At 38.2% G+C, this 27,887-nt stretch overlaps 1 protein-coding gene across 1 annotated transcript in view; it reads left to right on the top strand.

Moving 5' to 3' along the window:
* Positions 1 to 484: 484 nt before the first annotated feature.
* Positions 485 to 27,887, top strand: part of LOC131031396 (peptide chain release factor PrfB2, chloroplastic) — a 172,454-nt gene continuing 145,051 nt past the window's right edge. Inside the window, exons 1-2 of the mRNA XM_057962513.2 lie at positions 485 to 1,182; positions 13,099 to 13,311. Coding sequence (XP_057818496.2) covers positions 769 to 1,182; positions 13,099 to 13,311 — 627 coding nt within the window. The 5' untranslated portion in view covers positions 485 to 768. The remainder of the gene's footprint in view (positions 1,183 to 13,098; positions 13,312 to 27,887) is intronic.

The following is a 27,887-nucleotide window of genomic DNA, read 5'->3' on the forward strand; positions in this document are numbered from 1 at the left end:
GAGTCATGGATTAACTCTTATTGAGCTGAATTCCACAGACAATTAATAGCAAGAATAGAGCATGAACGAGATCAATTAAAATTCAGAATATGTTTATCAAAAATAGAGAAAATATAGAAAGCCATCTATATTTGCTTGTATTTAAAATGTAGAAGGATAGATAAGAAACATGAACTATTTTACAAATGCCACCCATAAACATTACCCTCTACCCTCACAGTGTCTAAAACAATAGAAACACACCAAAAATGTTCACACTTGTCTATTGATTATTTGTATGTGTCACAAAACCACATTATAGACTGTAACATAAAAATGTTGACACTATTTCCAAAAAAAAAAAAAAAATTCCAAAATATTGACATGAAAACATTAGTCTCCCCTAATGACAGGGACTAATAATCAAACAGACTCCAATATTCCTAACACAAACTCCAAATATTTAAGAACGCAAGATACAAAATTTTAAAAGAAACCTGTAAATACTTAGTCTACTAAGAGTTTCGATCTGTGTAGGTTTTTTTTTTTAAATTACACCGTCACGAATTCATTCAGTTGAACCGCCGTCTCTTGTCGATGGGATATCCAGGCCATTTCATATTCTCAGCTCAAAAACATTTACGACGAGCCAACGGTTACTCATTTTTTTCTTTTACCTGTGGAATCGAAATTTGATAATGAAAGTTCCTACAGTGCCAAACAAGACTTTTTAACAATGCAAAGAATGCACTAAAATCAATTCATAAAATCCTCTGAAATTTTTTCGACATGAGTATGGCCTTAATAAACAGGCGAAGGCCTGGGCTTAATCTACTGCCCGGTTTGATTATGTTAAAGGAGTATTTGGCTGGAGAGGGTTTAAGGTTAATGGGTTTTAGAGGCGTAGGATATAAGCCTGCATTTTTCCACTTACCAATGTGTAATTCAGGTCACAGGTATCAAAATGGGGCGCAGATAAAGGATTTAGGGTTGATGTGCAGGGGAAATGTGGAGCCTGTAGTGGCATTCAGACATAGCTACTCTTCATCTCCTGCAGATTGCAGAGAAGGAAAGAGTGACAGATTGACAGCAGAAGATATTGCTGCTCGTGGGTGGGCAGTACTTGATGAAAGCGAGAGCGATTGGAGAAGCCATGCTGCTGTTGTAGCTCAATCCATACAGCTGGTGAAAAAACGCCTGCAGGTAATAGAGCTCAACTACTTTGCCCTCAATCATATTTTGCTTTAGAATTATGTTTATATAATGTCAGTGGAAATTTTCAAAGAAAAGAGTTAACTGTGACGCAATCTGAAAAGCTTAATACTTTCTACGTTTCCTTCGAAAAATATGATGGCATTATATAGTTTCAAACTACAGTAGCGCATCTTAACATGTTACCGATACCATCTACTGGGAAGGCAGGAGCTATTGTCGTTATGATAACCCGGGTTTAACCTTGCTGGGCTTCTTGTCTGCTTAATTATGATGATGGTATTGTTTATCAGGTCTTTTAATGCCCCTTAAGTTAAATTGGTAATGCATTCAGTAATGTATAATAATTGTTGGGAATATGACAGCTTCCAATTACATACTATCGCTCTTCATCAAAGCTCAAAAAAGAGGGAAACCATACTAAACATAATACTGCTAACACTAAACACCAACTGTGCTGGAAGACAACATACCAAAGTAAAATAGAAAGCTGCAACAACACTACTCCTACCAAAAATGCCTCTCAAATAGTGCATCCATTTCCTTGAGTGAGAAACTAACTTGGGAATGTTCCTCTAGCTTCCAATTGGTCCTTCAATCTCCTCTATGACCCGGGTAGACTTGGATAACAGAATGTAGCATGAAAATCTCCAAAAGCCCCACCAGTGAAAGTGCTGTATGCATTAAACTATTGATGTAAAAAAAAGAAAGGTGTCAGTTGACCAATAATGCACTATGTACAATATGATAATCTCAAGAAGCACATGCGGATGGCTCCGAAACGAATATTACATGATGCAAATCTGTAAAACTGTCTAAACCACTATGGACTGCTTACACCACTATAGTAGGTTATAAGTGATATTTTTTCATAAACATTGATTGTAAAGGATCTTTGGAAAAGACATTGAACCTAATGGGAATTGAACCCTGCACCTTTTGAATTCCACTTGAATGATTTTACCAATTGGTCTATGAAAGGAAATACAAAACATTTTCCTATTTATCACAGGAGGAGAGATGTTACAAGTTCTCCGATCTATACAAATTCTAGTAGCATTTCGGCATTGTACTATCACTAAAGAAATAGTAAGAATGCAATGAAGAATAGAACAACACAAGAGATAGACATTATACCGAAGGGAAAATCCTGTTAGGAAAAAACCTAGCCTTGAAAGCATTGAAACCAATGTATTCTTAGTAATATAATAGTTACAATCCCATATAGGTTTTGAGACTTTGGAGGGGATCAACACTCTAAATCAAGGAGGAAACCATGCAAGAACTTAGAATTTGTCAACAACAGTGAGCAGCCTAGTTGTACTTCTCACAAGATTGATTCAACCACGCTTTGGAAACTTTTAGAGTACTTGGCAAGTTATCGGTTATTTTTAGAAATGAGATTTTTTAAGTTTAACTCATGACTTGGCAAAAGAGGGTACTTGGCAAGTTTATGTTGGAATTCACAAGAGTACTTGTGAGTATTCAATGAAGTTTGAGCATAAAACTCACACACACACAGTTTTTGACCTTTTTAAATCCTAATCACAATTTTCACAAATGCAGAAATCTTATATATACTATTAGTAGCATGTGCTAAATAGAGAAATGCTTTTTGAGTTTCGAAAGTCATGAATGTGCATAGTCATGTGCCTTAAGGCATTGGAAAACAATCTTTTAAACTCCAAATCATAGATAAATGGTGAAGCATGCACAAGACAAGAGAAGAACAAGTTTTAGTTTATCAAATCTACAAAGGGCATAGTTAGATGTGCACCTTTGTGCATAGAATTTTCATCTCGAAATGAAAATGTGCTTTGTTGCTATGTTACTAGGTACATCATTTTTGGGTCAGGTACCGATATTGTTTTGGTCTTGAATTCACCTCTAGGTACACCCAGGGTATCACTTGGATGCTTGGGTTCCTTGTAGGTCCTTTTCTAAAGGACCTACTGGGAACTTGGGTGCCTAGGCTGTACCCTAGATGTACATAGGGCGAACCTAGGAGGACCCCTATATACCTGCGGTTGGGGATGCCAAAAACTGACTTTTTTCAATAAAAATACATTTTTATAAATCGAAAACTCCTCCCAATGCATCCCTTTGCCCTTAAGTGAGGGTATTTGTTGTTTGCAACTCATTTGACAAACATAAAACACCAAGAACAACATATTTTCCCCCCAAGCCGCCATTGTTGGGTTTTCAAATTTTTTTGAAGGTGAGGGCTATGGGGGAGTAAGACCTACACCGAAAGGTTAGGAATCACTGCACAAGTAATATTTAGCCATCAAAGGCGAGTAAATCTTTCATTTTTTCCAAGTTTTCAATAATTTTAAAAGACTTTTCATGTTTTTATTTTTATTTTTTAGTATGTTTTGAATTTGTTTTAAACTTTTTATGTATAATAAGGGGTTATAATGTCGATTTTATTTTTCAATTTTAGTTTTGTTAATTTGTGATTTTTTTAATTTTAGCTTCATGCAAAATGGCTAAAATTCTAGTTTGGTTGCTTGAAATGTAGGGAGTTCTTTTAAATTTGATGTAGTGTCACCTCTTTGGTGACATACATGATACAACAATGATTCAACGACTTCCTGGTTGTGGAGGTTATTGTTGGCATTGTAGCCTATGTGGAAAAGAGTATAAGAGCTCATATTTTTGAGTGAAATTTCATTTTTGCAAAAAAAAAAAATCATTGCTTTACAAGGAATAAAAATTTGTCCTAGGCCAAATAAAAATGGGTCGCCAAAGGAACAAATATTGGCTTATATTAAAGAACGAGAGGATGTTGACATGGCAAACAATAGATCAAATGCTCTTGCACATCCTCTTTCCAAGAGAAGTTTGCAGAAACCTGCTAGTGGTTTCTCACAACTGGCTGACCCACATTCTTTCATGACAATGCCACCATCTTTTGAAGAAGAGAATGTTTTGGTTTCGCGAAAAAGAGGCCCATTTGAGAAGACCTTCAAAAATGAAGTACGGGAGGTTGCATATCAAAGCATTGCTCTTTGCATTTATGGTAATGGGCTTCCTTTCAACATTGTTAGATCACCTTATTGGTGGGATATGGTGACAACCCTTGGCAATACACCAAATTATATTAGTCCTCGGTATGAAAAAGTGTGAACCACCTTATTGGAAAAGGAGAAATTTTTTAGTAGAGACATTATTGAGAATAATCAAGAATACATGGCCTGAAACAGGTGTATCCGTAATTTTTGATGGATGGAAAGATTGCAAAAATAGTGTATTGGTCAATGTTATAGCAGTGTCCCCTAAAGGAGCAATGTTTTTGAAGGCAGTGGATTGTGAGGGGCAAGTATAAAATGCAAGTTTTATTGTCAATATCCTCATAGAATCCATTGACATTGTGGGGTTTGGAAATGTTGTCCAACTCATAATGGACAATGATAAAAATTGTAGGGTAGTTGGGTCTATAGTGGAGGGTACATATGGTCACATTTTTTAGACACTGTGTCGTTCACTCAATCAACTTGATATGGCAAAAGATTGGCAACCAAATTGAGTGGGTAAAACAAATCTACATGAAGGGCAAGGAGATCCATATGCTTGTGATTGATAATCATATGTCGCAAGGTATCTTCAACACCCTCTCCAAGTTAGAGTTGTTGAAGGTAATTAAAGTTTAGTTTTTAAATATATTTTTTAATTTTTTGTTGTTGATATGTGACATTTATTTTTTTATACTATGTTAGGTTGTTGAAACTAGATTTTCATCTCTCACAATCATCGTAAAATGACTTTTAAAGGTGCAAGAGGTCTCAAGTTCTATGGTCATCGATAGCCTATGGAGTGTATAGATGTAGGCAAGCACAAAAAGAGCCCAAAAAGTAAAACCATCGATCCTAGATGAGTGGTGGGCTCGTGTGGAATATGTTTTTATTTCATTGTGCCAATCATGAGCATGATTAGATATGTTGATACTGATCACCCATGCTTGGGTGAAATTTATGATGTCATGAACTCCATGGTGGAGAAAATAAGAGCAATAACAGAAGCCAAGGAACATGACCCAACGAAAACATTGTTTAAAATAGTGCAAAAGATTATTGTTAATCGTTGGAATTGTTAGGAAAATGGTGTCTCAACCTTGTGATTATAAAAGGTTATTGTTGATAGGTGAGTGTGTGGGGTTGCAAGGGGGGGATGACTCCCTTGGTGGGGGGGGTACCAAGGGGTCCAGGGGCTGTGCACCTCGACAGGGGTTTAGGGGCAGTGCCCCTAAAAGCTACATTTTATGTATATATTAAAACAATGCGAGACACGCAATGGATTTCAAAGAATTGATTGATTAACAGAATGAGCAAGACGCTCATAAATAATACAAGGATATTTACAAGAATAGCAAGTTTCTAATAAGAAACTGCTGAGAAGATTGAAGACGATCTAACTAAAATAGAATATACACTATTGAGCATTAATACTAAAATTAACATTATTTTAATATTCTATTACCCTCCCTTAATGCTCAATCTATTAACTACACCTATAGACCCCCTGAATTTTACAAATTTATCAGGACCAAGGGGCTTGGTGAAGATGTCTGCTGGCTGCTCCGAGGTAGGAACATACAGCAACTGGATGGATCCGTCTTCAACCAACTGTCGAATATAGTGACAATGAGTATCCACATGCTTGGTTCTTTCATGGAAGACTAGATTCTTGGCGAGTTTGAGCACTCCCTGATTATCACAGAACAAGGGAGTAGGACCTGCCTGGGAGACATGCATATCCGCAAGCATTCGTCGAAGCCAAACCACCTCACAAGATGCCTTAACTGCTCCCCGATACTCTACTTCTGTCGAGGAGAGAGCCACTGCCTGCTGCTTCTTACTAGTCCATGTGACAACACCAGATCCCAAACTAAACACATACCCTGCTGTAGACTTACGGTCATCAACCGAACCTGCCCAGTCAGAATCTGTGTAACCACTGAGTATAGGATCAGAACTCCGAGTGTACAGAAGTCCATAATCAGGAGTGCCACTCACATAACGCAGCACACGCTTCGCTGCTATCCAATGATCAGCCTTGGGAGCTGTCATGAAGCGTGAAATGTAGCTCACTGCAAAACTGATGTCAGGTCTAGTGGCAATAAGATAGATGAGGCTGCCCACTAGTTGCCTGAACAGAGATTCATCCACAACTGGTGAGGATGACTGAGCTGAAAGTTTGAGCCCGGGTTCTATAGGAGTAGAGGCAGGTTTGCAATCCTGCATTCTGAATCTGTCCACAAGACTTCTGGCATACTTGGACTGAGAGAGAAAGATACTGTTCTCAGTCTGCCAGACTTCAACTCCTAAGCAGTAATGTAGAAGTCCCAAATCTGTCATATCAAAGGTGCGGCACAAGTCCTGTTTGATCCCAGTGATCAAATGTGCTGAACTGCCAGTAATGATTAAGTCATCCACATAGACAACCACAAACAAAATATCATTACTAGAATGCTTGATATACAAGTTTGCATCAGATGGACTCCGCTGAAAGTTATGATCTGTCAGGTACTTATCAATTTTCATGTACCAAGCCCGAGGAGCTTGTTTCAGACCATAGAGTGCTTTGACTAATCTACAGACCTTCTGTTCTTGACCAGCAACCTTGAATCCTGGGGGTTGCGTCATGTAGACTTCTTCCTGTAAGTCACCATTCAAAAAAGCACTCTTGACGTCCATCTGATGGACTTTCCAATTGAACTGGGCTGAAAAGGCAAGAAGGAGCCGTATGGTACTCATTTTGGCTGTAGGAGCAAAAGTCTCCTCATAGTCAATGCCTTCTTTCTGTGAGAACCCACGAGCAACAAGACGAGCCTTATACTTGTCTAGGGTTCCATCAGCTTTGTATTTTACTTTGTACACCCATTTGCAACTAATGGGCTTCTTCCCTGAAGGAAGATCAGAAAGGGCCCAAGTGTGATTCTTCTGAAGACTCTGGAACTCAACTTCCATAGCCCGTTCCCACTCAGGTATACCTTTAGCCTCTGAGTATGTCTGAGGCTCAAAAACACTGTGTATGTTAGCCATGAGAGCAAAATTGATTGTATGCTGCTGTTTGCTCTTATTACGGGAGGTTCTACCCTCAATGAGCTTAGTATCCTTGAGATCACCAATGGTCTTGGCCCACCATTTAGGCCGGAGAGTAGAAGTGCGAACATCTGGAGGAGCTGGAAGAGGCTCAGGATCAGGAACAGGAGTAGCAAGAGGAGGATTATTCTCCGGAGGGAACTCTGGTAGTGCATCATCGAAAATAGATTCTGCATCATCCCTCCCATCAGGCGAACCTAATGGAATAAGAACACTGTGAGGCTGATCCTCAGAACTCTGCTCAGAAGAAGGGGACTGAAAGAATCCTCTGTCTTCATCAAATACAACATCACGACTGAAGATAAGACTTTTAGTGTCTATATCTATCATTTTGTAGGCCTTATGGTGATCACTGTATCCTGTCATCATGAGTTTCTGACTTTTGGAATCCAACTTGGAGCGCTTAGCATCTGGAATCCAAACATAGGCAACAGAGCCAAAAACCTTCAGGTGGCTGATCTGAGGCTTCCGACCAGACCAAACCTCTTCTGGAGTCTTCCCCTTAACAGCCTGAGTAGGAGAACGGTTAAGAAGGTAGACAGCAGTAAACACTGCTTCACCCCAATACTTATTCGGAACACTCCTGTGTTGTAACATAGAGCGAGCCATCTCAACAACCGTACGATTGCGACGCTCAACAACACTGTTTTGCTGAGGAGTGTAGGGTGTAGTCAATTGGCGTTTGATGCCATGGGTATCATAGAAGTTGGAGAATGCAGAAGAACAAAATTCCCCCCCGTTATCTTTCCTAAGAGTAATGATACTATGTCCAGACTCTTTTTCAACAAAGGACTTAAACTTCTGAAAGATACTAAATACATCTGATTTATGTTTAAGAAAATACACCCACATCTTTCTACTAAAATCATCTACAATAAGCAAAAAGTATTTGCAACCAGTAACAGAAGATGTATTCATAGGACCACAAATATCAGCATGAAGTAATTGAAGTACCTTAGATGCGCGCCAAGACTTTCCATGTGTGAATGAAGTCCGATGCTGTTTGCCAGCTTGACAGGCGCCACATACTCCAAGATGCTGAGTCTGAATATCAGGTAACCCTGAAACAAGTCCCTCCCGAGATAGCTGAGAGAGATACTGAGTGTTGAGATGTCCATATCTCTGATGCCACAAAGTGCTGAGAGGAGAAACACGAGCTGCCAGAGCCACTTCAAGAGAATCACCAGTGTCAAGAAGCCTATATAGGCCATGATCCTCTAGACCAACAGCAACAGTAAGACGAGTCTCCCGATCAATGATGGAACACTTGTGAGCACTGAACACAACATCTAGTTGAGGAGAATTCCTCATAATCTGGCTGACAGAGAGCAGATTAAGTTCCATTCCAGGAACATAGTACACATTCAGAAAAAGGAGAGTCCTGCCACCAGACTGTATCTGAACAGTGCCTCTACCAACAACTGTATACTCCTCACCTCCGCCAAATACAACGGAATCACTGAAAGGTGAGAAGTCTATAAACCAGTCACGTCGATGAGAAAAGTGACATGATGCACCAGAGTCGATGTACCAAGCAGAAGACCTGGCATGATCTGAAGACCTCTTAGCCATAAAGGCATAAAAGGCAGACTCCTTCTGCTCGGAATGTTCAACAACATGCGCCTTCTGGTGTGACCCTCCCTGCTTCTTTTGTTCAGAAGCGAGCCTCTGATGGCAATCTTTTTTCATATGGCCATATTTGTGACAATAATTGCACTGCACATTCTTCTTCTTAGCTCCATCTTCTGTCTGAGAAGAGCCTTTCTGCTGAGAAGACTGAGAGGACTGAAATTTTCCTTTATCCTTCTGAAAGGATTGAGCTGTGAAGGCATTTTCCGAGGAGGCTGATGTAGTACCACTACCAAACTGTTGTTTCCAGCGATCCTGCTGTAGAAGTTTGGTGCACAATTTTGAAAACTTCATATCAACATTAGTGGAAGTAATATTGAGGGTCTCAATGAAGTGTTCATACAATTTCAGAAGACTTTTCAAAGTGATTACTACCATGTCTTCTTCCTCCATAGTCTGACCAATAGCTTCGAGCTGATCTCGAATGTCCTTAATCCTCGTGAGGTGTTCTTGTAAGGACATACGTTCGTCCATCATAATGGAGAACAGCTGATTCTTTAGAAAGAATGCTCGGTTCTTGTCGGATGTCTCATGCAATTCCTTCAGATGCTTCCAGATGTCAGAAGCTGTCTTGCCGGAAGGAATTTGCGGTAACTGATCATCAGTCACTGAGAGTTTGAGAAGCATAACTGCCTCCCGATTGCGTTCATCAAACTTATCTTGATCTGCACCAGGTGTACCAGGACTGAGCTCTTTTCCCAAAACAAGCTGGTCAAGACGCCTATATTCAAAAATGGTCAACATACGCTGTTTCCAGATGTTGTAATTGTTGCCATTAAAGCGTTGACTGCCTTCTAACATCAGGTTGGTTAGAGAAGCCATTTGCACGTTTCCCGAAAAAAATTCCTGGCTGACCCAGAAAAATCCAAAGACAACCCAGAAATGCGTGCAAAAAACCCAGAAGGAATTTGTTGTCAGAATCTGAATCTGCGGGCTCGAAAATCGAGGCACCCAGAAAAATCGGGCAACTACTCAGATTAGGTTTCGAAAAACCCAGCAAGAATCTGCAAGAAAAATTGATTTTCGATAAAAACTGGAAGGTTAACACCTTAATCGAAAATTGCAGAAGGTCGTGGGCGCCATGGATTTGCTTCAAAAAAAATGGCGTCGCCGAAGATGCAAGTCGCGGGTTGCAGGGCGCGGGTTGCAAGTCGCGACGCTTGGAGGTGGTGACGCCGGAGGTGGCGATGTCGAAGTCTGCAGGTCGTGACGCCGGAGGTGGCGATGCCGAAGTCTGCAGACGCGCGCGATGCCGAAGGCAAGTTGCAGACGCACGACGCCGAACGACGCTGAACACAGGTTGCAGGTACACACGACGCCGAACGACGCCGAACACAGGTTGCAGGTCGCGAAAAACAGGAGCTAGGCAACGAAAAAAAAACTTAAAAGGATTTTTTTAAACACCAGAAAAAATTTCGAAAATTTCCACTAATTGGAAATTAGAATTAAAAAATTTTCGAAAAAATTTCTCCTATGGCTCTGATACCATAAAACAATGCGAGACACGCAATGGATTTCAAAGAATTGATTGATTAACAGAATGAGCAAGACGCTCATAAATAATACAAGGATATTTACAAGAATAGCAAGTTTCTAATAAGAAACTGCTGAGAAGATCGAAGACGATCTAACTAAAATAGAATATACACTATTGAGCATTAATACTAAAATTAACATTATTTTAATATTCTATTATATATTATTATTGTAAATTTGGAACGTTTATTATTAGGTCTCAGATCTGATAGTAGAGATTATATTAGCTTTGTTTGCCCTAGAAGGCAAACCTATTTTATGATGGCATTATATTACGACTATGCATTGTGGTGTATGTTGAGAGTTTGATGGCTTTGCCTCTGAATCTCTGGTTGGCCATAATCTTGTGAGAAGCTTGCTGTGCAAGTATATTGTTTATTGCTCCTTCCTTAGGTGCACTGGATGTTGTTTGGCAATTCCTTAAAAAAATAAATAAGAACAACTAGATTTTTTAGGGCAAAGGATATCCCAGCTAGGTATGACCAATACCTTTAAAAATAACACATCATTGATAACTGAGATTTAAGCACCACACAAACTAAAAACATCACAAACCCCTAAAAATCTTCACACCAAATTGAAAGCCTAAAGTTTGGAAATCTTTTATTGCTAAAGCATATTATCATTCTTGTATGGAATTGTACTAAAAACTAGGAGGGTTTTTGTCCTCAAAGCTTTACAAATCTAGAGGATTTTTCGTTCTTAGGTAGAGAAGAGCATACATTCATTCTTGAAAAATGAAATTGTTTCAAAAAGCAAGCATCCATTTTTGAAGACATTCCTCTCTTTTATAACCTTTTTTTAAGGAAATAAAATATTTTTTCTTTTTTGATAATTCCTCTCAAAATTATAAAATATAATAAAGTGTCCTTTTTCATTCACCTTTTTGCACCTTGAGCTTAACACCACTTTATTTAATCACTTATGAGCTCTTTAAATAATTAATAATTCATCTTTTAATAGAAAGTTACTTTTTTCAACAACTTAAATTAACTATTTAATTATTTCCATAATTTCAAAAAAAGCAGCATGACAAGAAGTCCCCCCACCACCCAACCTTGTGTTCCTATCCCCTCCCTTGTCCCTTGTATTGGAGTAATAGGTGACTCCACAACACCCTCCAGATCCCTACAAGACGAAATAGCTTCCACAAGAGAGATTGGCAAGATAACTTGCATAACAATGCATAGATTGATAATGGTTGAATATGAATAAAAATTTACATAAGCCTTGCTTATATAGGCAAGAGCTTGAGGTAGGAGCACCCAAGATGTAGACATGTTCTTAATCCTATGCGATGTGACAACTACCTTGTTACAAACATTAAATGCATGATGCAATATAATAAATGCCTAAAACAAATATTAAATAATGAGACATGGCCTCATATTTTCTAGAATGCCACTTAGGATAACTAACATGATTCTATGAATATTATTAAATGACAAGTTACATAAAGTAACTCTATGACAACTAACTTATGCCAATTAAGCCTAAGTAAGATTAACATGTAAATGATATTTTCTCTAACATGTAAATGATATTTACTCTAACACCCCCTTTAAGTGCAACTCAGGGAGAAGAATTCTTATGCAAATGATGCAAGACTAATATGAAAATGCAATATGCAACATGATATGACAACAGGTTCTGACAACCAGGTCATGTTAGTTACCCATGTACAAAGCAAATGATCTCTCATAAATGGAGAAAAGGAGAAAACCCTGTGGGACAAAACTCCTCTCAAAAATAGATAATGCAAATCATGTACAAGTGAAAGACAAAGTGATGCATGGAGGTCTCAATATCAATACTCCCCAAGAAATACATCCATCATGAACGTACAATCAATATCCCCTCCATAAGAGGGAAAGAGAGAGACTATGTAGCTCCCCCATACTGAATAATCTCATGTAAGAATGGTAAGTATCTAAAGGCGAAATATAATCCAATGCTTACAAACCACTTGTCTCCCCTTAGGAAGAAACAAAACCATGTATAAATGCAGGTATGCTTCCCATTCAGGATATGCTGTGAAAGAGGGGAGCAAGAAGAATGATGATGATGTCTTTGAAAACTTCTCATATGACTTGAATTATGGGATCCAAACTCTCGCTGCATTCTTTATTTCATTGGAAAATTTGTTTTTGAATAATTTTTCATAGAAAAAATTCTTCCAGTGAAAAACTTGACTTAGAATATAATTCTTAATATTTTAAAATAACTCATAATTATTGTTGTGCATTACCTACAATTTATATGTGTTCCTCCAAGATTTAGCTTTATATTCTCTATTTCTGCAACTCATTTGTTTTAGAGAATCATTCATATATGCCATTACTTTACATCATGAGTCATTAGGTATGCAAACAGCACAAATGTGTTTATTCAGGAATTCTTTCACTTTGTTAGCCGTATGCAATTTACGTCTATTTCGTGTCCACTTTCAGGATAACGACATTAGTATGTTTATACAAAAAACAATTGACATTTCTCATATATTACAGAGCATACTTTAATGCATAGATTTCTTGTTCACAAGGACTTGATTTTTTTAAACTTTTGCAGTTCAGTTTATATTCACATATGGTTTTGGGTTGATCAATCAATTAATCTTTTATCTTTATATCTTTGACAGTGGAAGAAGGTTCTGTTCAGGCTGGAGCAGTTAAACATTGAACTTAATCGGCCAGACTTATGGGATGACCCAATTAAAGCTGGTCGACTTAGTCGTGAGCATGGATCTTTAGCTGGAAAAGTGAAAGCCGTCCAGGATATGGAAGCAGAACTCATTGACCATATTGATTTGTTGGAGCTTGCACATGAGGAAAATGACATAGAACTGCAAGCGGTGTGTGCCACTTTCAGGTTTAGGTCACTTTTGGTCATGGATAGTAACAGATTTGTTTGAGTGGAGTTGATTAGTACATTATTGCAGGTTCATGGCTAGGATATTTTCAGGTTCACCATTGAGTCACTGTAATGTCCCCTACCTGATCTATTTCAACATATTAAAATTGATTGATATTCTTCAATTAGTTATTAACAAGTGCTTATCTATTTTCCTCATTAGATGATTAATATCATTATTAATATAGATATCAGACCCTGTTACTACTTCAGTTTTAAGGGAGAAGGGTTTACGTATGTTATCAAAGCGCCTAGAGACCAACTACAATAGGTTCCCTCAAAGTTTACAGATCCAAGCCCTTACCTATCTTGGGTCTATACCCTTAAGGCTTATGGGTCGCTGATCCCCACCCTATTGCTTGGATTTACACTGCCCCTTTTTGGAACATCTCATCCCCATCTTCTTAAATACTGACAGTAATAACATGATTTAGACTATAAGTACACTAACTTCTCATGTATTATAAATATATATGAAATTCAGTATGACTGTCATACATATTGCAGTTTATAACAATATTATTACTAGATTCTGCATAACAACTTTATCAGGCTTCATATACTAATCCTACATATTAAGCACATCTCCATGCATACCACCGAGAACACAAATGTTACTGCCTATAACTTGATAACAATTCTGATCTGATGTGATCAATGGTGATGTCACTAGATGCTTTTGATTCTTTCCCTTTATATCTCTCAATTTGAGGGAAAGGTCACACCTCTTCATCATGTATGCCCTTTGGCAAGAGACATACCCTTTCACCATTAACACCCTTTGAAAGAGTGCAACTCTTCATTATTTCTACCCTTTGAAAGGGACACAGCCTTTCATAATTAGATCTGCACTTCTCATTCCCAAATTATCCCCCCCCCTCAAATGAGGTTTTCTTCTCCCTTTTATATCTCATTGTTGAGGGAGTCACGACTTTTCCTTTCATGTCTTTTGACTTTTCATTAACTTAATTAATTTTAATTAATCATATTTAATTATATTATTTTATATTTTAATTTAATGTTTTAATTTTATTATTAAATTCTATTTCAAAGTGGGGACATTACAGTCACCTTGTCACTCTCAGTTGTTTCTTTCCTGCTGGCAGCTCTCTTCTTCTGCATTGAGTCTTCCCTTGATCATCCTATAGATCACTTTACTTCCTTTCTACTTTCTGACTTTAGCTTTTTAAAAAAAATATATTTTGCATTTCAAAATTTTCTTTTTTGGCTGACAAACCGTACAGGCAGAGGAAGTCATTTGCTACACAGACGGGATGGTTCACACAAACAACAATGACTTTGATCATGTCAATGCTGCTAATAAAATTGGTTCACTAGGTTTCTGAACATTGGCAAAATGGATTCTGGGATGGACATTCAATTCTACAGGAGTTACACCAGCATTGGATGTTAGGAGAGATTCTAGAGGGAGTTCTTTGCTTCCTCCTTGCACCATTATGCCTGCCCACCCTAGCCTTTGGCATTCCCCAATGAGCATTGCCAGATTGTTTATCCGTCCTTTCAAGTGATTGACGATGGCACCGATGGTTCCTCCCTTCCAGGCCCTAGTAGAGATATTTGATCAAAATCGCATCCTATCCTTCCAGTTTTCATCAGCCCTTGCTATTTGTTAATTTTGTTCCTCTCACATGGCTATTTGTATTGGTTTCTTAATTGCTTGTGTTGGTATTGCACTGCTTTATTTTATTTTTATTGCTTTCATTCCTTTTATTTTGCTTTCCTAGAACTTTCTACTGTACACTGTCTTATCCTCGTATCCCATTTACCTACTTTTGGGCAGTCATGGACTTTAATATACTATCTTATGCCACAAACTATGGGAATTGGAACTTAACTTATGCACCATAAAAGTAGGATGGAAACCACACACAAATCATCCTACAAAAATTTCACACTTATTGTTGTATAGAGTTATATGACCCATAACAAAGGAACGCAGAAATATGAAGCAAAGATCTTCATTATTATTACATAATGATGTATACCTGTTTCTTCGATAAAAATCCCTTGGGATCCTTGGTAGTTCCTTGTTTGCAATCCAACTAGATAGAACATTAAACCGGGAGAGCAAAGCAACCTGCCCCATAAGGATATCCCACAATAATATAAGTTTAGTACCCACACTACATGACTAATCTTGTGCATCTCAGTTTTTTATACTCGTGGTCCACACTTCTATAGTTGGTGGTTAAGTAAGGTACTGATATGCTAGGCCACGGCTACACACAAATTGACAGCCACAAGAAGAAACCTGGTTGCAACAAAAATGCTGCCTGAGCATTGCAAGTCATTGATACCCATGTACAAGTCACTCTTACATGAAAATGGGCATTTATAGCATATGGTGAATTTAATCTTCTTTCATATTTTGGGGTTTTAAGTCATTTTCTTTGGATGAAGGGTTCAAGGCTTCAAGCCCTTCTTTAGTGAAGAATTTGTTTTAGTTTACAAGAGTGTTGATTAGATATTTGTTTGCATCTGAAACTTGTATAGGGGAAGGCTGCTAACCAGCCTTAAATGTTTTTCTATGTGTACTGATCTCCATTAGCTCTGTGTTGCAACTCATTTAATAAGTTTGGTTGTCTTAGTTTACTGCATATTTTGATAGGAAAAGCTTTCGATATAAGGTTTGAGTGTTGGTATTGGAAATAAGCCACACCCGGACCAACGATGGACTGGTCCAAGAGGGGCCAGTAGCTCAATGGTAGAGCACTCCAGCAGCGATGGAAGGTCCTAGGTTCGAGTCCTAGCTGGTCCATGTCTCAACATGGTATCAGAGCCAGGTCCAAGCTAGGAGCCCCAAGCCACGAGAGGTGTGGCTTAAGGGGGGGTGTTGGTGTTGAAAATAAGCCACACCCAGACCGACGATGGACTGGTCCAAGAGGGGCCAGTAGCTCAGTGGTAGAGCACTCCAGCAGCATATGGAAGGTCCTAGGTTCGAGTCCTAGCAGATCCATGTCTCAACATGGTATCAAAGCATGCGTAGGCCGCCTCTAGGCATCTAGACGGCCTCAGTAGTGCTGACGTGGCCCTACATCCACAACCGAGGCATATATATGTGTCGCAGATGTCATAAATATCATCACCTTGATATCGCAAAGATGTCCACTCGATATGATGAGCGATCAGAATGTGATAATCTTTGCCACCACCTCAAATAATGCCATGATCGGATTATACTGGTTATCCCGCTGGTATGTAAGCGATATGATCTCCAAGGATGTCGTGAACAATGATAAGGATGATATTGATTTCGTTGATGCTGAAGATGGGTGCCAATCCTAGCATGAAATGGTATCACTGATTAATTCGAACTACAAGGCTAGAAAGAACAAGATATTGACTTAAATCGAGACGCTCTCTCCGCACCACATTATATCGTTGTACAAGTGTGCCTTTTGAGTCAAGAACATTGTGATCTGCCTTAGGGCCCCCTAAACCTACTGGTTCATCACGATTGAGTTCCTTAATAATTTGGAATATTGAAGGGATGTTTGTCTTCAAATTGGAGAGAGTGGGGCTTGCCCCTGTTGTCCTTAAGGACTGAGTTGAGACATCTCTCAAAGAGGAGGAATTAACATTCAAAGGGAGTTTGACAAACCATTTCAGGCAACCTTGGACGAGGAGGTCAGAAGGTTGATATCAGATTTAGAGGGAGCCACATCATCATAAAGATTTGTTAATGCATTCTTCTCTGAGGGAGAAGTTTGAGGTGCAAGCCCTTGTTAATGCATTCTTCTCTGCGAGGGAGAAGTTTGAGGTGCGAGCCCTTGTTAATGCATTCTTGTCAGTGAGAGAAGTTTGAGGTGAAAGCCCTTGTTCCACCCTCTGGGAGTAGCCATGGTGGATGTCATGTTGAAAGACTCTATGACTTAGCACTTGTGTTTATTCACCCTCTGGAAGTAGCCATGGTGAACGTCATGATGAGATGACGACATCACGTTGAATGACTCAGTGATGGGCACTTGTGTTCATTTGCATTTCCATTCATGGGAGTAGCCATGATGGACCCCCCCTCTGGGAGTAGCCATGGTGGATGTCACTACGTGACTCAGAAATCGAGAAGGATTCCTCCCTAGCTAAGAGGGAGTGTTGATGTTATTGTAGCTTCGGTCGGTATCCTTCTCAGGCCAACTTGAAGAAAATAAAATGAGTATATATTAAATGTACTCATAGGGCCGACCATGATATAGATGAAATATAAAATGTAATCAATATTTGTTTAAACAATGTGAGCGGACCCTCATGTAAGAAATGTGTCTCCTCATCCAAGGCAAATATATATGAAGGGTTATCACATTTTCTTGTCAATCAATCAATTGAAAATTATAAGTAGAGTGCTTGGGGGAGACAATCGGATATTGTCTATGGTTGGGAGGGCAAATCATTGCCCGTGGTTAATTGAGCACATTCAACATTGTATCAGAGCCAGGTCCAGTCTAGGAGCCCCAAGCACACGAGAGGTGTGGCCCAAGGGGGGGTGTTGGTGTTGGAAATAAGCCACACCCCGACCGACGATGGACTGGTCCAAGAGGGGTCAGTAGCTCAGTGGTAGAGCACTTTAGCAGCGATGGAAGGTCCTAGGTTCGAGTCCTAGCTGGTCCATGTCTCAACATTGAGCAACCTACTGTTTTTAGACATTATCTCGTTGTTTTTTGTAGTAATCTGCTATATCAGTTTTCTATAAATATACATCACCTCTTGGGTTACGGGGCTTGTACAGGGCTTTAGGTCTCTTTATATAATCTTCCTTTATAATATATATATCTCTTCTATGAAAAAACCAAATTCATGATTCATGACTTTATTTGAAATCAAGACTTGCTGTTTTTCTGAACCTCTGCTTGCATTTGAGCAATCCTCCATCAAATTATGCTTCATCTTTAATTATCTTTAGCTTCCTATCTTATGCTTCAATTTTTACATTCATCTCAATTCTCAACAACCCTTTTTTTAGATTTCTCCTCACCCGTGCCACACATTTTTTGATTTGCTAATTTCTATTCATCTTCACAGTGATTGTTCTCTCCATCATTCATCTTAGCTATTGTCAACCGTCATTCGACATGTTTGTCTATACAGCCCAATTTAATGATGGATTGTTCGATCACAATGTTATGTAACCATTCATCCATAATTGCAGCTCCCTTCAACTACGAATAAAACTGGCCACAACTGTGTAGTGTTGAATGTGCCCATGAAGCCAATTAAAATTTATTTGCCTTCCTCCATCATAACTGCTGAGCTTTGCTACCCCTGCACTGCAGCAATGCCCTGAATTTCTTTGTTCAATATTTATTGGGTTTTGTTTTTGATGTGAGCAATAATTTCTTTCAAGCTTTTTCTCAAATGCTTCTTTCGTGTCTGATGACAAAATGATGGGTCGACACAGACAACTTTTTGCCTTACACACCAAAGTTGTGTACCATGATGGTGTATTCTTTGTGTGAGTGGCCTTCCACCACACCAAAATGGTGTCTTTTAGATGCTGTACAAATAACAAGTCAAGTCAGCTGTAATTCAGTCACCAATCACCATGTATTTTTATATCAAATTGGATTCTCATCCAACCCTTCCCCCTTTATTATTTGGAGATTATGTAATCCCGCAGTGGACAATATTCAGATTGCCAAGGAATGTTGGAAGGATGGCGAGTCAATACAAGGTATCATATATCTGACGTTGTTCAGTGCTTAAAATAATCAGAGGAAAAAGTAAAGGAGTGGAATAATCAGAGGTTTCTGAGGAAGCTATTTAAATTCAGCTGTAAAGATGCAACGAAACATTCTACAGCATGCTGTTGATCCAATTATGCAAGGTAGAAGGTAGCTTTTCACTTTTTGGATGATGTTCAGCAAAACCAGGGAACATGTTGGGGTAAAAATTTCAAGCCATTCTAGATCCAGCAAGGGGCTCAGAATATGTAATTCATTCATGCATTTATAATTAGCCAGAGAAATATAAACAGATTGTGTGAGTTGGTTTTCCTAGTGGTTAGCTAATTAATATTAAGATATAAATCAGGAAGCTGATCCTCGTTCAAGTACTATGATTAAAACTTATACTTTTAGCTATTGCACTCAAGACAAGCTGCTACAACCAATCTGTTTGAAAGCCAGAGTTGTAGAATCAAATATTGATGGCCCCTATTATGGACAATGAATGAAAAGAATAGTATTTTGAAGTTTTTGCTATGCTCAGCATGCTCTAAGGGAGTTTCTGTGCAGTCCTTTCAAATTTTCTGGAAAAACTGAACAATGATTAAGTGTCAATTGCTAGAAGATCACATAACTCTCAGATAATGTGAAATGATTGAACTTTAACTCATTGTATAGATTCTCAAGAAACTTGTAATTGATATATTTAACCTCTTTTAGTTTTAACTCATTTGACATACAATAAATTTCTACAACATTCTATAGTTTGTGTTAATGCATTAGTAGCTTCTGCAAGATAAGACTTCTCTAACCCGTTAATCTCCTTTATTCTGTTATGGTTTATTCATCTATGCTATTAGATTATCTGATTTATGCTTTCCGAACTGAATATGTTTATCAGATTGTAACATTGATCATGATTATGATATTGGCATTGGATAAAGATGGATTAGATCGACGACTTGCTTAACATAGTTAAGCGTCGATCTAAATGCTATCGGGCTAATAACCCGATAGCATATTAATGTCGATTCATTTATGAATCAGCATTAATATGCTATCGGGGTATTAACCCGATAGCATATGTAATGCTATTTGTTATCGGGTTTAGTTCATACCGATAAACATTTATAATCGGGCCATTAACAAAGCATCATAACTAACACCGTTTCAACCAAGTGTTTAAGTATTAAATGTTAGTTACCAAACATAACCGAAATCGGGATGTGCAATATGGAAAGACACTGATCAATATGTGCCTTGATCGGTCATGTCTAAAAGACATGACCGGTCAAGACATCTATTGACCGGTCTTCTAAAACATATAAAGCCTGACATGAATCATTTGGAGAAGACATATAAAAAATATTAATGATCTCTCCTTCAGCCTGCAACAAAACAATCAGATTATCAGACAATATAATTGTAGACACCCAAAATTATCCAGTCTAATTAAATAAATATTTTATTTATTTAATTATCTAAGCCTAATTCTTCTATTAATTAAATAAATCTTTATTTATTTAATTAATTCATTTATCCTCTTCTAGCCTTATTTCTCATTTAAATAAATACATTTATTTATTTAAATTATCCTTTTCTTAAATTAAATAAATATCTTATTTATTTAATTGATCCCACTTCTTCTATTAATTATATAAATCTTTATTTATTTAATTAAGTCATTAACCTTTTCTACCTATGACACATGTCATTCATCTCTTAATTCATACACTACCTACCCCTTTCATTATTTTATTATTGCTTTTACCTACCCTCTAATCATAGCCGACCTCCTTTTACACCTCTCAATCTTATCCCTCCATTTCATATAGTGTCTTCTATATAAGGAGATGCTTCCTTCATTATCAAACCCTAATCGTTCTATGCATTCTAATCATCTTTTATGCACTTGACTACACTACGATCCTACTAGCAACCACATTCCGTTATTTGTTGAGCTCTTGTGCACATAAAATCTGAGAGCAAATATATCAAGCAAGATCAATGGAGATAGGAAGAATGGAGATCCAAACCCTATTGGACATGTGATGGTATAATCTTTGTGATTTCGTTTGATTTGCATTGTCTTAGGTAATCTTCATATGTTATGGTGGATCATTGTTGTTGTTAGGCTAGGGTTTTGTGGTTGAATTCATTTAGCCTTTCAATATCGTTATTATTTTTATCCATTTTCACCATATACAATAATCATATAAAATTCTCACATATATAATTTGTTCTTTTATTGCAATTGAATAAAACTTTACAGTTTGCAATGGATTAAAGATACCGAAATGCATTCGAATACATCAGATTCTGTTGAACGGTTCTCCCTTTCATAGTAGTGAATCGATACAACAGATACACTACCCAAACCATTCCCATTCGGTGCTTATGAATAAAGATCATTTGATGGCCTATAGATAGTAAAGTGATTTGACACTTCCTCCGATCCAAACTCAAGTACTCATTGAATAAGTGACAATGACTAGTTTTTTGAGCATGTTACATATAGATCTAGCCAATTTTGCAAGTCTTCATCCTCCGATTTATCGTCTTTATGCTGCCATTCCCATGCATAAAATCGGACTTTTGGGATCTAAGACATGGAAGAACTCAACTACATGAAAGAGGATACCTAAATGGCATGAAGAATGAAGAAACGCATTCCTCTATGAAGAAGGACCTCACCACTTGAAGAGAAGATCAATCCATCTCGACCGAAGAGAAACATTACATGATGATGGGTAGATGCTATTACAATCTTGGATTTCCTTTGGAAATCCAAGAATCAAGGGCAGTGCAACAAGGAAGTAATCCCAGTCAAGGACATCATGCACAAGCAACAAATGCAGATAGAGGCTACACGTGCAATGACCGCACATGTAGATCAAGACTTGACATCATAAAGATGGCAAAAGAAGAAGAGGAATAGCAACGAGAGCATCTCTTGAGCAGATAGTTTCAAAAGAGTTAATCAAAGTTAGAAGATGATGTAATTTGGGAATATGACCCATCACAAACAATCAAAAGCCACATGATAATGTTGAGTATCAAAAGATATTGTCCAAAACACAAAGACTTCTTTGTGATGGTCTACAAGGCGTGCATGTAGCTGAAGTGGCAACAACTCACCCTCATCTACTAATCAAATTATTCCAAGTCAAAGTGTCTAGATTCATTGAACCTGATTCATCAACAAACCACACATGTGGAGGGCATTGACCTAATCTCATTTCTTATTGGTCTACATTCAATGTAGGACATGTATCCAAATTGTTGTAATGATCTCATTGGTCAAGAGGGAGTTAATTGTAACTAACCCTAATTAGGTTTTTATTCTGTAATCTTGGCCGTTGATTTGAGAATCAATCAGAAGAGCCATTCATTTGTAATGGAAGAACCATAAAAGGCCTAGCCTTCTCATTTGTAGAGGTTAATAGTTGATCAATAGACAATAGTTAATAGTGGATAGTCTTAGAAAGTAGAAGTAGAGGAGGAGGAAAGAAGAAATTGTTGCCAAGACTATGTTGACATCAATACATAAGTCTCATTGAAGTTATGGTGGTTCTTTGTGTTGTGTTCTACATTTTGCATGGTTTCTTGTTACTTTTCAAAGTTAATCGAAGCTCATTGATTGTGGTGGATACATGCGATGATATATGATGAATTCCTTGGTTCATACCTTTTGTGGTTTACTGATTGTAAGCTACAATGCAAAGTTAGCTTGAACCTCATTATTGCTAAGTTCAATTGTGAATGTTTCATTTGGATTGCTCTAGCATTGGATATTTGAATGAATGGTTCACAATATGAAAATCTTTCATTTCCTTGGGAGATGTTGTGACCTTTTCACACATCGCCCCATTGCTAACGGGACCCCCTCTTTTTCGACTTTCTGCGCAATTTTGTGTTTCTCGTGCTCGAGTCTCGGGTTTTCGATCATGCCTAGTGCCGTTTAGGGTTTTTGAGGTTATAGGATCGAGCACGTAAAATTGAGATTTCTAAAGGATCCTAGTTTTGTCTAAGTGTAGACCCTTTTAGAGTGTTAACGCGTTTTTTAAAATGTCCTCGTCGGTGATTATAAGTGCTAAGGTGTTTTCGAACCTTTTGGAGTTGTTTTCTCGCTCCTAAGGAATTATTCAAGTTGATTTCGCACTTTATCCCGATAGTTTTCCTTGTGTTATGCTCCAATTTTTGATGAATTTGCCTAATTTATTATTTTATTAAGTTTCAGAGTTTCTAAGTGATTCTGAGTGGAAAAATCATCATTTTCCAGAGTAAAATCCATATTCCAAGGGTTAAAAGGTCAAAATTCCATGCTAGAGGTGCTTTTCCCCTCATATTCCAGATTACCCATGCTTTTCCCCACTCAAAATCCAGACTGGACATGGATTTTCCCTGAAATCCATACTTGCCTCATTTTTCCACCACTGATAATCCATACCGAGGTCGTTTTTCCCCTGGAAGCCTTTAAATTTTGACTAAGTGTTAGGATTTATCTTGACTACCCACGTTTTTCCACCAGGGAGGTATGGATAGGTTGCTGACGATGTTTGCATTCATTCCACACCTGGGTCGATTTTCCACCAGGTCTTTTGTGACAAGTTTTTCAGGATTTTTTTGCAGATGTTTTTCCAGACTCAAGGCGATTTTCCACCGAGAGTTCTTTTATGAATCTTGAGTCCGGATTTTCATCCAGACTGAGGTCGAATTTCCACCAGGGAGTATTTTTGTGAATGAAGTGAATTTTGAGTTTGGATTCTTTATCCATACCCAAGTCGATTTTCCCTTGGCCCATTTTATGTGAATTTTGATGAGGATTTTTGTCCATATTGAAATCGATTTTCCCTTGTGGGGAAAATTTTGGCATTTTAAATGATTTTAATAGGATTTTTTAATCCCTACTTAAATCGATTTTCACTTATGGCTCAATTTTTTACTTGAATTGAAATATTTTAATAAATGAGCCCTATTTTTAATTGTTTTTAAATGATGATTGACGATTATTTAAAATTTAAAAACAAAATTAAATAATTTGCAATAAGCATTTAATGTTTTTACCCTTCTAGAAGCAAGTTAGTTTTGCCAGGCAAGTATAAGAGTAAGTTTTTTATCCCACATTGCTTGTGTGGTAAAAGTGAGAGACAAAAGCAAGTATAAGAAAGGAGTCTCCAACATTATTTTATTGTTAAATTTGCCAGGTGTCTCCATGCAAGGCGATTTTTCTGTCTTATTGGTGAATTTTGACAAAGTGTTTTGGTGAAGTGTTGGATTGAAGACTATTTTCTCCATTTTTTCCAGCTTGGCAACTTTGGATGGCTGCCATTAATGACTTCATGCCACTATTTTTTTCACACTTATGAGTTTGGCGATTTTTGGTGATTGAAGAACTTTGATGATTTTGCCTTGACACCTCCATCATTGCTTGTTGTTCCCAGACCTTAGTTGCAGATTGTATGCAGATTGGAGTTAGATTGAAGACATTTTTCAGATTTTCCAAAGTTGGCGCCATAGCTGGAAAATACGATTTTAACTTAGCAAGTGTTTTGTGCCATTGTTTGGGTGGATTCCATGCATATTTGGTCTCCTCCATCACTCCCTCTTTGCTTATGTGTTGCAGACCTGGGTTTATCCTCCATTGTTGCAGCTGGTTCGACCTCCATAGCTGGCTGGAAAATCAATTTTCAGACTTATATCTTGTTCCCAGCTAATTTGTGCCTTAGGTGATTTAATCTGAAGGGCTGATTGGAGGCATTCTCAATCAATTTTCAGAGTTATCTTCCATTGTTGCAGGTCTGAAACTCCATTGTAGGGGGTTGTCCTCAGAAAACAAATTTTTCCAGCCACCTACCTACCTTGCGATTTCACTTGGGAAGCATTCTTGCTTCATTCGGAGTTTATTTCTAAGTATTTTATCATTCCTAAGGGTGCTTGGTAAGTCCAAAAACTTCATTTTCAGATTTGTCTTCAGACTAAGTTTTCATTTCCAACCCTACATACATGCCCAGATTTTCTTATGTTTGCCTTGGAAGGTTGATTCTCATCAAATTTGTGCATATCTAGGTGATGGCAACATGATTTAAAAGTTTAATTTTCAGATTGTCTTCAGATTTTGTTGACCTCCATTGTTGATTGTGGAAGGTGTTCTCAGACATACTTTGTGTGAAAACACAACCTTTAACACCTTTCCCTAGTCATTCTTGATCCGGTATACTCCTTTGCACTATGATTTGCACTTAATTTCTAAGTATAAGGAGGTGTTGATTTCATGAGGGTTTTCATACCCTAGTCTTGTCACATTTTGTGTTTAAATTGTTAAGATCTACCTAAAGTGTGGACTATTTTCCTGACTTCATGCTCTAATTAGCTTCAAATCTTTTGGAAGTCAAGAATTCTATTAAGAATATTATTTTATTTTCCTAAGTTCTAACTTCAAGCTTCGTACATGTGCGATGCCGAAGTCCGAATTTAAGGAAAGAAAAGAACAAGAAGATACTGGAGACTGGATTCTATCCAGAGCCCAAGATATCATCCAGATGGAAGGAGGTTACGGATACACACATGCATTTCCTGAACCTGAACCTAATGTGACAGCGGATGTTTGGAGTCGGAAATCAGATTCCTTCCTCAACATATGTAAACATTATGAAGAGTGGTATTTTTCATGCCACTGGATTTCCACAGTCCATACAATGCAGTGATCTTATCTTGGAGTGTGCATGATGTTATGATCCTCGTTCGCGAATGATCAAAACTCCTAAGGGCGTTGTTATTGCCTACCTTGCTGAGGATGCGATTGTTGAGGTGTTTGGAATTCCATGCGGAGTAGATATGAAGGATGCAACTAAGGATGAATATAAAGAGCGGTACACGAAGAAGATGGATGCGTGTAAGAGTATGATAAACAAAGAGTGGATGATTGAGCCTAGGCTTCATCATTCCAAGGCTCCCAAGACACTCATGTGCACAGACTTCAAAGAGGAATATAGTGACTTAGTATTCCTGCTCAACAGAGTGATGGGGATGCCGCAGGGTGCAATATTCGATGGATGGATGTTCTATTTCATCCAGGATTGTCTTAGAGGGACATTGGTAAATTGGTCTAGAATCATAAGTGACAATCTGGATTTTCAGCTGAGGAATGTAGAGCGGTCCAAGTCATTCGCCATGACTTCCTACTTGGTATACCTGCTTGCACGATTCGTTTCATACAAAGGATTGATATGCAGAGGTGAAGTCGAGAATAGACAAGGACAATTCAGGAGTCATGAGTGCTACTCCCAGTTGAACATGTATAGAATTGAAGACTATAAGAGAGTGAATGATGTATTCACAATGTACATCACGCAGATGCTGCAAGGTGGAATCTACAGAAGATTGTCCAAGGAGGCAATAGAGCAGATAGAGAAATATGGATCGTGGTATACTCAGTTTCCCACTTTCAAGTACCTTAGGATTCATGGGTTTCAATCCGAACCCTACAGGCTTCCTAGGTATCCGTCTGACAGAATGATCTTGTTGGAAGTGGTGAGACAACTTCTAGAGTTTGATTCCATTCAAAGAGAGGAGCATAGGACAGGCATGGCATTCCCTATTTTAGTTGGGAAGACATCAGAGGTTTGCCAGTCTGCCTTAGCCGCCAACACTGCAAGTGAGGAGCTTGCATTCTATTGATTTGCAACCTTCAAGAAAAGAGAAAGATTTGATCCAGATAAGAAAGTTGGAAGGATCAGGGGAGAGAAGTTCATCCACAAGGTAGACATAGAAGATTATTGGGCCAACCTGATGGACGAGCAAGCAGTGAAGAGACGAATGTGGTCCAAAATGTCAATGGATTTCATGAGGAAGTGTGGACTTTTCCTCATTCCTGATTAGGTGTTAGATGACAGGGATCATACATATCCACAGTATGAGAATGAAATGAAGAAGGCAATCTTATTGCCTAATTGGTCAGAATCAGAGGATATTGATCTGAATGTATTGATGAGAGAGGTCTTGTGTTTCTCCCGTACATGGGTAGATATTCAGATGAATAAGTTAGTTGATATGGGTGTTTCCTTTACTTATGAAAAGATGAAACCGGAAGAGTCTACTTTCAAAGATGATCAAAGGACTATTGGCGATGTTAGGATTCATGCAGACGAAGAGAGTCAAGCTCCCAAGAGAAGGAAAAACACGCCAGGAGGAGTCAAGGCCAGAGGGAAGAAGATTGAGGAGGTGAAGAAGAAGAAACAAAAGACTATCATTCCCCCACCTATCATTCCTTCACCACCTCTCAGTGTCTCATCAATTAAGGTGATTGAAATAATAGAGCAGAATAAGGAAACCCAACAATGTTCCAACATAGTGATACTACCAAAGAATATTCAAGAGTTACATGCCACAACGACATTTGCACCACCAAATGAGAATGATGATCAGTCGGGATCCCCTACTATCCTTTTGGAAGTTAGTTTGGGAAATGAGGTATACGATTTGACTAGGAATAATCCTGATGATGATGATGATGTTATCTCGGCATTGAGAGGGCTTGATCGAGAGATGTGTCTCGATGATGGCATGGAGATGGCCGCTATTCCTGATTGGTTGATGAGAAGTATGGAGAAAAGTAAGAAAATGATAAGAGGTACAACCTATTGATAACATTGATGATTACCTAGCTAGGAGTGCTAAGGAGAAGGAACCCAAGAGAGCTGAGATTTTGTCGCACATAGCTAGAGATGAGACAGGAATGCGGATTGCGCAGGTTGTTCCTATTGCAGGCGTGATGATGGACATTGCTACTCCTATGGATTTCCAGATTACTTCAGTTGCCCTTGGTTGTACATCAAAA

This window comes from Cryptomeria japonica, chromosome 9 (assembly GCF_030272615.1).
Source record: "Cryptomeria japonica chromosome 9, Sugi_1.0, whole genome shotgun sequence".
Lineage (NCBI taxonomy): Eukaryota > Viridiplantae > Streptophyta > Pinopsida > Cupressales > Cupressaceae > Cryptomeria > Cryptomeria japonica.